At 34.2% G+C, this 12,874-nt stretch overlaps 1 protein-coding gene across 4 annotated transcripts in view; it reads left to right on the top strand.

Moving 5' to 3' along the window:
• Nucleotides 1–12,627, top strand: part of NDFIP2 (Nedd4 family interacting protein 2) — a 45,096-nt gene extending 32,469 nt beyond the window's left edge. For 3 of the 4 annotated variants that reach the window (XM_010728701.3, XM_031557825.1, XM_031557826.1), the window contains 4 exons: nt 1,992–2,116; nt 5,149–5,215; nt 8,957–9,062; nt 10,865–12,627. In XM_010728701.3, the coding sequence (XP_010727003.1) occupies nt 1,992–2,116; nt 5,149–5,215; nt 8,957–9,060 (296 nt within the window). In that variant the 3' untranslated portion in view covers nt 9,061–9,062; nt 10,865–12,627. Of the gene's footprint in view, nt 1–1,991; nt 2,117–5,148; nt 5,216–8,956; nt 9,063–9,616; nt 10,723–10,864 lie in introns of those variants that run through there. The other variant, XM_010728699.3, reaches the window with a different exon arrangement.
• The last annotated feature ends 247 nt before the right edge of the window (nt 12,628–12,874 follow it).

Here is a 12,874-nt window from a genome sequence, read left to right as displayed (position 1 = left end):
ACCCCCCTGCCACAGGCAGGGCCACCAACCTCCCCATTTAATACTAGACCAGGCTGTCCAGGGCCCCATGGGGCCTTGAACCCTCCAGGGACGGAGCATCCACAACCTCTCTGGGCAGCCTGTTCCAGCACCTCACCACTCTCTCTGTAAAGAACTTCCCCCTGAAATCCAACCTAAATCTTCCCTCTCTCACCTTCAAACCATTTCCCCTTGTCCTGCAGTTATCTACCCTTTCAAAGAGTTGATTCCCCTCCTGTTCGTAGGTTCCCTTCAGGTACTGAAAGGCTGCAGTGAGGTCACCCTGCAGCTGCCTTTTCTTCAGGCTGAACAAGCCCAGCTCCCTCAGCCTGTGGTTATGTATGGGGAGAAACAGACACTCTGAATAACTAATTTCTGCAAATGTTACTCTTGAAAGTATGGTGAATTTGAAAAGCGTGCTTAAAAATGAGAATTCCTGCTTCCAGAGCAATGTGTCCAAGCTTTCTCAAATGTAAATGCCATCTCTTTTGGAAAGCTGTGTAAATGTCAGGATTGCCAACATGTTGTTCTGCAACTGATACATAATAAAATACTATTTGTTTATTTCTTTTCTGCATATACTGAGTTGGATCAGTGTTTATTTAAAGTTTTGAGGTTTTTTTGTTAGTAATTAACATAAAAGTAAACTTTCTCATTATCATCAGAGGCAAGTTGTTTTCTCACTTGTACAAAATGACTGATGATGATGTGAAGTCTTTCAAAATTTCTCTTGAAACTTCAGTTCTTTAAGTGAATGGAACTTCAGTATTACAAACTACTCAATTTCTGCACTTGTGGAAAAATCATCACGACTTAATGTAATTATTGGAGGAATTGTAACGAGGTTTTAAATTGCAAAGAAATAAATAAGAAAACTCTTGAAAGGCTTACCTAGAAACAGTTTTTCTGTTCCTAAAGTTTTACTGTGTGTTCAAATTTTTACTGCAAAGACAGACATTTCCTGTATGATGTAATGCTCTGCCCGCAACTATTGGGTCTTAGTTCATTCAGAATTTGTGTGCAGAGATTCTCTCCTCTGTCCTACATCCATTCCTCCCTACCTCTTTGATGTCTTCTGGGTTTACTGTGGTCTTAATTTCCTTCATGTACATTGTCTGGTCCTTTCTGGGAGTTGTCATCTTCCTTTAGCACTCTCAGTTGTTCTAATCTATGGCCTTTTCTTCAGTTTCCTCACTCCAAAGGCTGGTATACTGCCTAATTGGGATTTACCCCACTTTGACCCAATGCACGCAGACTGAACTCTGTACATATGATATTGTTGCTTGTTAACTGGATAAACAGTAAGGCATATAATTGTATTGTAGTGTATATGTAATTGTGTTACTACTGAGAGCTGTATGAAATTAACAGAAGTAGCAATAGTATTCATGCTCAATGTTTTTATTGCTTCATTATTTTTTTTTTGAAGTTTCTATGTGAAGGATGCTTGGATATAGATCTAGAAGAGAAGACAGTAACCAATGAAACACCAACTTTTCAACTTATCTTCATATACCGTGTTTGCAGAGCAAGATCAGATGCTTTTACTTTGTTCTATTCAAACTGAATAAAGCTGAATATGCAACCTTGGCGCGCATATAACTGGATTATAAAATTGTAGCAAGTTTATTTTCTGTTTGAATCCAAATATTGTATGCTCAAGTCCTTTATTTGCATTCACTCTTCTTGTCTACTGTTGTCTGCTCGGATTTCTGTAGCAAAGTATTACTTTCATGTTGGAATGTTCTCTTGTTTAAAGTATTAGGTCAGAGCCTGTTTACCATTTATTTTATTATTAAGTGACTCTACCACTGAAAATGTCTAGGTTCAAAATAATCTGACAGCTTGAATTACCAAAAGGGAACTGCAGACTCTGTAAGCATGTCCTTTTTAGTTAATAAGTGAAATTAATGTGAAGTCTGTTTGCTTAGCTATACAGATTAACATAAGCTACTGTTTCTTTTATTTTATAGTGGCGTTTATTTTCAACTGGATTGGATTTTGTTTATCTTTCTGTATAACCAATACCATAGCTGGAAGGTATGGTGCAATCTGTGGATTTGGTCTCTCTTTGATCAAATGGATTCTCATTGTACGGGTATGTTTTTTGATTCTGCTTGTAGAACCAACCCATAATAATTTATCCAAGCATACACAGTATTGGCATTATAAACAAGTATATTAGTTTCCAGCACTTAGTGCCTAGAACTTTTTCGAACTTGCACTTTAGTAGGGAATTTACTTGCTATATGTTCATATGTATTTAGTAACAATGAAGCTTAATCTATTTTTATCTGATTTATCATTTATGTGGCACTTCCTTTAAAATAAACGTAGATTGACTCATTCTTTGCACAAATATTTAAAGGCATGCATAAGTGGAGCAAATATAAAAATATAATTTTTATTATTCAGAAAGTTTCCTAAAAGAAAAATTGATAAGTGGTGGCTCAGCCTATCAAAGGAAAAAAAACCAAACCAAAACAACAACAACAGCAACAACAAAAAACCCCCGCTACTTTCTTATATCTCCCAGGGAAAAAGAAAACCAGGTACATGCAGTGTTGAGTCAAAATCAAATTTGAAATTAGTCATATTTTTACCAGCTTAAGTACTTTCAGAAAGCTATGCTAACTAAACGGAGGCAATTTCTCTAAGAGAATACTAGATGAAACTTAATAATTCTGAATTTGAATTGCATGTATCTCTGGCACAACATTAAAATCTCATCCTGCCTATTGAAGGAGAAGATCTGGGATTAATAGTAGTCTTTTATGTGCTGCCAACACTGATTTTTTTTTTTTTCTCCTGTATGTGCTACTAATATAACTTCATTTACTCTTTGCACAATAGTGCAAGGATTGTAGTGAGGAGAGATTTCATGGGGTCTTGGGTGGCACATGTCCTGCATCCTTCTTACATCTGAAAGGTATTTTCTGTTCTTCCCCAAGACAGAGGAATGCTACCAGACTAGATGGGGTTCTGATATATTTAAGTGGATTCAGGTTTGGAATGGAATTTGTCTTAATGGACAAAACATGAATTTTTTTAACTATGTATCTATTGTATCTCTTTTTTACTTCAGTTCAGGCATGCAAAACACAAGGCACAACTTGATTGTTGCGTGTTTATTATTCTTGTCTACTTGAAAATACGCTCATAACACTAAAATGAACATATACTAAACTTCTTTAAATAATTACTAAGTTGTAGCCTGTATTTCAAATCTTTTGTATAATCTGTTACTAATTTGGAAACACTAGATCTGATCAATTCCAAGACCTCAAGGCTTCTTTTCATAGTGGAGGTTATCTTCCTGTGCTGTATCCCTTTCTAGAGAAAATAACAGAAGCAAATAGGATATATGCTGACAGTTTTGTTTTAATGGTGACGCACATGTGTATGCACAAAAATATTCTATTCCATTATTTCAATCTCCTCAAATGGTTTGTGCTGCGCTTCATTCAGTAGTAAGAAAAAAAATTGCCTAAGTAGTCCTATTATACACGTCTAGCTTTAAAAAAAAGTATAGAAAACAAATAGAATTAGTTTTATTGTTCATAAGTTTTGCAACAATGATTTCTTTTGCTTGAAAAACAGCAAGAGTAATGCATACAGGCCAGTACTTGATTGATCAGTGATTTTAAGGTATTTTTCCAATTAAATAAAAATGTAAGTTTTCTTGTTTTTTTTAAGGATATGTGCTTAAAGAAACAGGTGAAGTTGGATTAATAATGCTGTGATCTTTCTGGGAATTGAGTATTCATTTGATATTTTAATGAACTTATGAAAAGCATCATGCTTACTGCTGAATAATAGAAACTGTAGTATTTATATAGGGGTAAATTATGTACTGGTTCTTTTAATTCAGCTTAGCAATTCTATTTTTAGGTTATTTTTTTTCTTGGATTATCATTAGAAGTGAATACAGTAGAGAATTAAGCCTTTAAAGATTTCAGAGGAGGTGGCTGTATTTTGAAGAAAACAATTTCAGTGCAGTTACTTGTGGGGAGCAAAAAACAACAGCTATATCTACAGTTCTTTCAGCATCTGTGATTTTTATCTGTTTCATGAGGTTGTCCGATAGTACTCTTTTTTTTGTAGAGTAAGTGATGCCTGAGTTGCATGATTTCTTGGTTGATAACTACTGAAGTGCCCTAGAAATGAAACTGTGGTCTACAGGGACAGGATACAATAAATGTACTGAATGAAGGAATGGAGGTGTATGATAAATATACAAAGCTACTAAAAAGGTTTTTTAGTTCCTTCAAGCAACTTTTCACGTATCTCCTTGTTCTGTTTCTTATGTATGCTTTGGAGACGTTTGATTAGCCATTTTTTTTATCAGTGAAGCATGCAGTCTGGAGTCTGGTAAAGGCAAAGATACCTGTCTCCAACATCATCACACCCTGCCCTGCAGCTGCCTCCCACATCAGAGAGGACAAAACTGTCTACCATGATCACTAACAGGAACAGTTGAAATGCCTCTTCAAGGTTCATTTAGTTGTGTTCAGCTCACTGCTGGGAACTGAATGCTAGTTTGAAAATGAAAAGACTTTAATGAGTTGGAGGTCTTTATGGGGCTGGTATTCTTGGCAGCGATTAACAGTAGGGGGTATACAGAAGGTCAAAAGCTCTTCTTTTGAGGGGTCAGCAGAACATCCCCATCTGATAAGATTAAACTAATGTGGCTTTTGGTGTTAATATCTGAAGCAGCAGGCTGCTATAATGTGTTTGGGATGGCAGGAAAAAAAATTGTCAGTGGTGATTCATCCTAATAGAAAATGTCAGATGATTCTAGCATGTATTACTTGCCAGGAGCTATATCTATATCTATATATCTATATGAATGCTACACACACACACACACACACACACACACACACACACACACACACACACCACATACATATATAATATCTCTTTAAAGATTTGAAATAACTACCAGTATCACGTTGACTTTGACAACTTTTCTTGTATATTAAACTACTGCACAAATACTGGTTTTGCATTTTAGGAGAATACATTATTTTAACTTGAATTTACTTTTTTCTTTGTTCCCAGTATTTGCGTGAAGCATTAAATGTGTCTTAGTCATTTGTCTTACTAAGCCTTGTGTATAAATTGCAGTTTTCAGATTACTTTACTGGATATTTCAATGGACAGTACTGGCTTTGGTGGATATTTCTGGTACTTGGTAAGTGCAAAGGAAAATATTTCTGTTTTGTTGAAATACGTCACGTCCTTGTGAGTAGCGTTCTATAACATGCTCATCTGTATACTTTTATTTTGCTGTTGATAGTTTCGTAGTTTGTATTTCTGTAATGTTCACTAGGTTACTACCATGTTATGTTACTGTGTGAACTGCAGAGTATTCACTTAACATTCATATGAAAATTCTGTTTTACATGTGTAATTATGTACGTAACTGAGACTTGTAACTTGTGCTTTTTAATTTGCTCATGCTGATGTAAGGGGGCAGAATTGCGTAAAGTTTCTAGGTTTTATGCAGAGAACGTAGTGAAAGTGAGTGATACCAAGTACTTATATATGATTTGTATGTCAAGCCTTAACATTTTAAGAAATACGACTGACCTTAGGAAGGTGGAGTCAGGTACCTTGCACATAGGTTGTAAAGTGTCCTTTTCTAGTCTTTTCTAGTCCTTTGAAATGCATACTGCATCAGTAGTTAATCAGTCAGACAAGAGAATGGCTTCATGCTTTCTGATCACAGTGTTTCTGTGACATCAGCTTTTTCTGAAGTCTGTCTGCTTGTGCTCAAAGTTTTAGACAGAAGACTAGAACTTGATGAGTATACTTTTAATAATGATACACCAAACCTCAAGCGTTTTGCCCCTTTTCCTACTGTGGATCTTGTGATTTGAATGTGAAATTTGGAGTGATTTGCTTTTACAGGATGAGTGCTACCATCCATTTTATTTTCTAGCTCTGGAAACATAGTAAACTGCTGGTTCAGTAGGTGGCACTCTTCGCTTTGAGTCTAACAGCACACTGTAGTAAAATGTTAAATAATTTTTTTTTGAGTGAGAAATCTGATTGCTTTTGATTTGTTTATCACACAGAAGAAAAGCCTAAAACATTGTTATTTTTTATGTACTTTATATATCTTCCTCTTAATAAAGTTTGAGGATATTCAGTAGGCTTTTTAATAGCTGCTTCTACTGTTGTGCTCTGTATACTTCTTTTTTACTAGAGGCATATAGAAACTGCAGATGTAAACTCCACAACACCAGTTGAGATGATTGTGTTTAAGTAGCAAGTGAAACAATTATTTCCATGTTCAAATATCTCCAGATAAACTTCTAGTTAAAGCAAACCTTTGTGGTGCTTTTTTTTTTCTATTCTTTTGCATTACTTGTCCTATTCAGAAGTCAGTCCACTTTGATTTTGGAAAGCCTTATTTTCAGCCTGAGCTTTACTGACCTTTTATTCCAAGGCACTGTGATCCATGCACTTTATATCCAGCATTAGTATTCCTTTGTCTTACAGATGTTTTACATGACGTAAGCCAACAGTGTTTTTAAACTGATAAGATGGTTTAAACTGAAATTGCTAGAATACTATACATGGATTTACTCCTATATACCTTCTTACTAGCAAATGAAGAAGTATTATTAAATTATGGAGATTCTGACAGCTAGGTCTGTATATCATGGTTTCAGGTAACTTTCCAATCAGAATGTACTAAGTAGTATATCCTGTTTATCTTTAAAAGTGAGTAAATAGAATCTGACTCTTCCTTTCTGTTTTTTTTTTTTTGACGTACTTAAGCCCACGTTTTGCTGTCTTTCTCTTCTGGTTTTTACCCATCTGTACATGCTCCCCTCACTTCTTCTAAAGTCTGGAAAAATCTTGGAAAAGTGAAATGGTCTGTTTCCAAAGACTTATCATGCACTGCGAACAAAGTGGGGAGAGAGACAATTTTCATATTTAAATTTAAATGTTAGCCAAGGTTTCTTTCTAAGGAATACAATGGAAACGGTATTGTGTTGTTTTCTTTTTCTTCTCTAAAAGTAGAAATATGGTTGAACATAGACTGGTTTTCCAGCTTGTAATGCAGGAGATATGTTTTCAGACACCTTAAAATCTTCCTTAACCACCTTTTGCTGTTTTAGCTGATTCTGAACTGAATATGGGACTATTTCTGGTAGTGTCTGTGTAGCAGCTTTTCTAATAGACTGATTTTTGATCTAGATCTTACTGCTCTATTTTCCATCCAGAATTCACCTTAATCATAGAAATGACCTCAGGTCAAGGTTCCAGTAGTCAGTATATTATTCTGTAGGGTTGTTTTTTTTTTGGTCTGTGTATGTTTTAAGGAAGTTGAATTTGAAGATGCAAAAGAGAAGTAAAATAAAAATTGGAAAAAAAAGAACTTTTACAATAGAAATGAGCATAGGAAACTATTTCAACAGGAAGAGCAAAAAGAAAAAGTGTGTCAAATAGCAAAACATCTGTGTAACTGTAGATCATTATTATTAAGATATAAAAGAACAGAATGAAATCCTTTGCTGAATTTGTTAATCTTTGTTTGAATTTTTATTTGAATCTTTGGAATGTGTTTATGCGTACATATAAACACAGGTATGTATTTTCAAGGTTTCTACATGTTCTTGAAAAACGCAAATGAACCCAATCCCTGTATACTGAGAGCTGCCCCTAGAAATCAGTTATATACCTAAAGCATATATATGGTAAACTTAATTTTCTGACTCTGGTCATCTTGCCTTTTAAATGCTAAGATGTATATTTAATCTAAACTTAGGATCCTACTCTTGCTGAGTGTGTATTTTGCTGCTCTAAGGGCAAGTACCAGATACAGCATAGGAATACAAGGATTAAATGTGCCAACATATCAGTCTTAGATTATGTTAAAATAAATAAATAAATAAAGTGTTAGGGATTTGTGTTGTTTCTATAGACTTTGAAAATATTTATTAATACTTGCTGTATTTTGTTGATGTCAAAATGATAAATGAGCTCTCAAATGGATAGCATGATGTTTCTGCTCTTTCTTGAATATTTACAATTTGGTTTTCTGTGTCTCAACCGCAGGCTGGGGGGGGTTTCTCGCATAAGAATGGAGGAAAAAAGAACACAGACCTGCTTAGATAGAACATCCTGTTGTAGAATGAATTGCTCTAAATTTCTGCTTTTCTCTGCTATCTGTATAAGTCAGATTTCAAACTCCAAATCTTTGGGGGTGAATTGATCTGTTAAGCCAAGGAGAATCCAACAGAGCTAAAAAAAAATCTGTTGAAGCTAATTTATCGGAGGAAAATGGACCAAAGAGCTCTACATCTCTGTAGATGTTCACTGCACAACAGTGCTTTTCTGGGTGTGTCTGAATTTAAAAAAAAATTAATACTTTTTGTTCACTCCACAATTAAATTGTTAGACACGATGAGTAGCTTTCTTTGAGTTGACTGCTGTTCATATTCCTCTTTGGCAAGTGCATTTTTCTAGGTTTCTAGGTTTAATCTTGAGCCATAATCTCCTGGAATTTATTATTGTCTTGTTGTAAGAACAATTTGTATTGTGTTCTCTTTATTTTGACTCCTTAATCCTTACATCCAAAGTAAGTTTTGTACTTCAGATACTCTTCTAGCACAGTAGTAAGTTCTTTAAAGAGTTTTATCTGAATATCATGTGGAATACGTATTCTCTTTTTAGTGCTTTTCATGTAGTCTCTTAGCAGATGATACAGTAACTCAGAATAAGTGTAAAATAATTGAAAAACATTCCATAATGATATATTCTTATATAATACAAAGTAAAAGTAGAAGGCTTGCTTGTTAAATTTGTAAATGATGCATAAAGGCCTCTGTTTTTTGTATAACATGAACTTTTAAGAATAATTTTTAGTGGGATATTTCAGGTCGATATACTTCATTTTGTTCATTTTCTACACCTTCAGGACTCCTCCTGTTCTTTCGAGGCTTTGTCAATTATCTTAAAGTCAGAAACATGTCTGAAAGCATGGCAGCTGCTCACAGAACAAGATTCTTTTTCTTGTATTAAAGGTAAGCAGTTTATACGTTGAGATGAGATTTATCTCCCAGACAAACTGGATGAAATATTTGCATTTAAAAACAGACAACCTTCAGTCACACAGCAAGAACATCTTGCTGTTGCATGATTTTTGAACATTATGAATGTTGCCTCTATTCTACATGTACTTGGGAATATCTTAAGTCTCTTGAAATTATTAAATTTGAAAATAAACAATGTGTACTCATTGCTACCCTCAGTCCTCCCTGGAACCAATGTTCAGTAACAAAAAACAAAAACAAAATAGAACTAGTAATTTATTATGTGCTAGATGTAGTATTTGTTGCCCATCAAGATACTGTCCTTTGTGTAGGAAAACTGACTTTAGTTGTCAATCTTGCCTGTGTAATAAATCTGACATGATTTTGAACATGCAAACAATAGGTAAGTGTTGCTTCTCTTTACATGACTGGCCTAAGACATACAAGCATGATTATTGTGTATGCAACAATGTGTTCTATATATCCTTCAGGCAGCTGACACACAGTCTGGCACATATCCTCTCTTAATGCTTTTTATCCATTAGGTGGACCTATTGGACTTCATTATGTAAATTAAACACAAATGGAGATTTCTGCTTTAACTTTTTACCTGGACTGCATGATGAGATAAATCTAAATCCAGAAATAAGTACTGTGGCATTTCCTTTACTCTGCAGTTTACTTGAGTCAAAGCACAGTGTTTAAGCGTTTTAACTGTGTAGCAGCTTTTGATGTGATAAAGCAGACTAACTTTTTTTGAGATTGGCCACAGTATTATTATGGAGTAAACAGCAAATATTTTCTTGAAATCTGAAGGGGGGGGGAAGGGGGGTGAAAGGAATTACCTGGAAAAGATTATTCCTTTTATGCAAAACAGTGATATATGGTTCACAACACTAATAAATAATTGTGCCATGTGATACAATTCGTGATCATGAAATGAAGCTCTTAACATCTGTGATGTTTTTTCACTCTGACATTTTGTGAAACTATGGTGAGTTAAAATTTACTAAAATGCAGTATATCATTATTTATCGATCTGAAGTGGCATCTACATGGCAGAATTACCTTTTTACAAGAGTAGCATGTTTCTCACTTTCTTAAGTTTTCAGAATATTGAAATTCATACAAAGTAGACTGTGAAAACCTGTACCTATTGGCTTTCATTGTAATGAAACGTAAAAATACTGTTTTAAAAATTATCACTAGGACTAAATGGTATTTGAAAAGTACTTTGAAGAGAATAAGACTAGGATAATGTAGTCTGCGATTCTTTGTTATCCCTATCTAACATTCTGCATTTGGACAAAAGACCGATACCTTACTCAGTATTGAGTGATGTTAATGAGTTGTCCTGTTTGACTTTGGTGGCTTCCTTTAGCTATAAGCATTTTTAACCACTGGGATGTATGAGTTAATAAGGGGTTTGAAATTTCCTTAGAGAACTGGACACCTAGATGCTATTTGTTTAAATGTTGTAAGTATTGAAACAAGAAGTTGAAATTAATTGCTATCACACTTCAAACAGCCTTATTCTTCTGTAGACAGGTAACTTTGTGTATAATGGCTATTAGTTTTAATTAAGAAATAATGTAATCTTTGATAAAATATAGCTTTGTAACCTTTAATAAAAAACATTGCTTTGACAGAATAGTAAGTTGTCAATTTGTACTATCCAGGCATGGGTGGAGGGAAGGCTGTTCTTTGCTGCTTCTGCATTTCATGTCATTTAGCAGTGTTGCTTACTGTAATCTCTCCAATGAACTGAAGTGCAATTCTTTCTTTATCTCCAGACTGCATCAAACAGACATTCCTTTCTTGTACCAGTGTGAAATTTCCAGATGATCCCTAATCCTGCAAGTTAATAGGATAGAAGACTACTAAAAACAGAAGACAAATTAGTGAAGATACAGCTTGAAAATTGAATGACAGGATGGCTTATGCTCAAGTGCCAGTTGTAGTCATTCTAATAAATATTTATAATTGCTGCCTTTTTTCCAGCACATTTGCATATGTGCTTACAAAAAAAAACAATAGTGCTGAAGTAAGAACAAACCATCTGTTAGTATAGATTAGGTACAGCCAGACTTGGTTAATCTGTACTTGTTTTACCTGACACATGTGAGTGGTAACTTGTTTCACAAAATGTATGTACCACTGACTTGTTGATCTGAAGTTTGAGTAAAATGAAATGCATTAAATGATTTAGATTAACCAGTTCAGACAATTTTTTCTATAATTTAGATTCATCAAATGATTATGTAGAACAATTTTACTGTTCACTAAAACTCAAAATTTCCTTGTTGTCACAAACTTGCATTCATCAATATTTTATGGAATTCACACCAGTATACTGGTTTACTTAGGGATGATACCCCACGTTGAGTCCCCTGTAAATAATTCTGCTTAGATTACTATTTAAATTGCTTCTTAGGAACTGTGTCAAAATATATTTTGTAACAGTATATTCTCCAAATTGTTTAATCTTCATAAGAGCCATATGCATTTTTTTTGTTAATTTGATTATTTGGGTATAATTACTATTAAATGTAATTTTTGAGGTAAAGGCATTGAATTGGTTATCATCACAGCTTTCCTCACATGGATTTTTAGCAGGAAAGGGCTCGAGTCTGAAAGCCCTTATTCTTACGTATGTAAGAATGATCCCATTACTTAATGGAGCTCATGTTAGCAGGGATGGACAGCCTTGCACCTGTAGTCCTGGATTATGCAGTTGGATCCTTGTGTGTGCACCTTTGTTCCTGAAACAGTGTATTGCAAATGTATTCACTGATTTATAACACTGACTCTGTTTAAAAAGTCTCAAATCTGATATAAACTCAACATCTATTTAGGATATTCTCAAGAAAAAGAGGAAAAAAATTCTCTGCCATTTCATAAGAATAAACTAAATGCAAGATAACTTTGAAAATAATCTATGAAGGAAAAGAAATCTTACTTTTAAAGCTCTGAAATTGGAAAAAATGTGTTGCACTACTCTCAGTATTCATTTACGTTATACCATTACTTTGCTATTAAATATCATCTCTTTGGGGGTTACTGTAAGTGTTAATGCACATTTGATTTCCTTTAATGTTTATCATTTACACTTCTACCTAAGAAGGAGAATACATCTCTCAGTCCTTTGTACAACTGGAATCTCAGTTGCAAAATACATTGGTTGTTGGTTGCACCTTTGAGGAAAAAAATACGAATACTTTCCTCCAGTTTTTATATTAGAATTCTGCCTTTTTATTACTAACATTAAAAATGAGGTTTAAGTTTTGAGTTAGTGCTGTATTCAATTTTGTATCTGTAATGAATGTTTAAAATATGCATATGTAAACTGGTTACATTATTAGTTTTCTTAATCTTTCAGAGATACTGAAAGTGATTAAAACCTTAGGGGCACCTTCACTTCCCAGCTTTTTATGGAAAGTAAAATTAAGTAGAAGTTCCTTCTAAACTTAGCTGTTGGTTTCTCTGTTCTTTTGCATCCATTGTCATTATGAAATAAGAAACAGATAATAAAACAGTGCTTTGTTTTGCTAATTAAGACTTAGGCTTGTTTTTTTTTTAATTTCATATTGAAAACCACACACTCCAGTATTTGTGGAATTACAAGCAGGTTAGTTGACAAAAAAGATCAGTCTATCGTCTCTTTTACTTTTCTCATGTTTTATGGCAACATACTGTAACAGCATTTCTTTGTAATGAGTTAATGCAACTGTGCAAAGCATGCAATATTGATTTCTTTTTGTGTGTTTACCACTGTTAACTAGCAGTTTTCCATCTGTGTCGAT

This window comes from Meleagris gallopavo, chromosome 1, assembly GCF_000146605.3.
Source record: "Meleagris gallopavo isolate NT-WF06-2002-E0010 breed Aviagen turkey brand Nicholas breeding stock chromosome 1, Turkey_5.1, whole genome shotgun sequence".
NCBI classification, from domain to species: Eukaryota; Metazoa; Chordata; class Aves; order Galliformes; family Phasianidae; genus Meleagris; species Meleagris gallopavo.
This window is presented reverse-complemented; position numbering and strand designations above follow the sequence as displayed.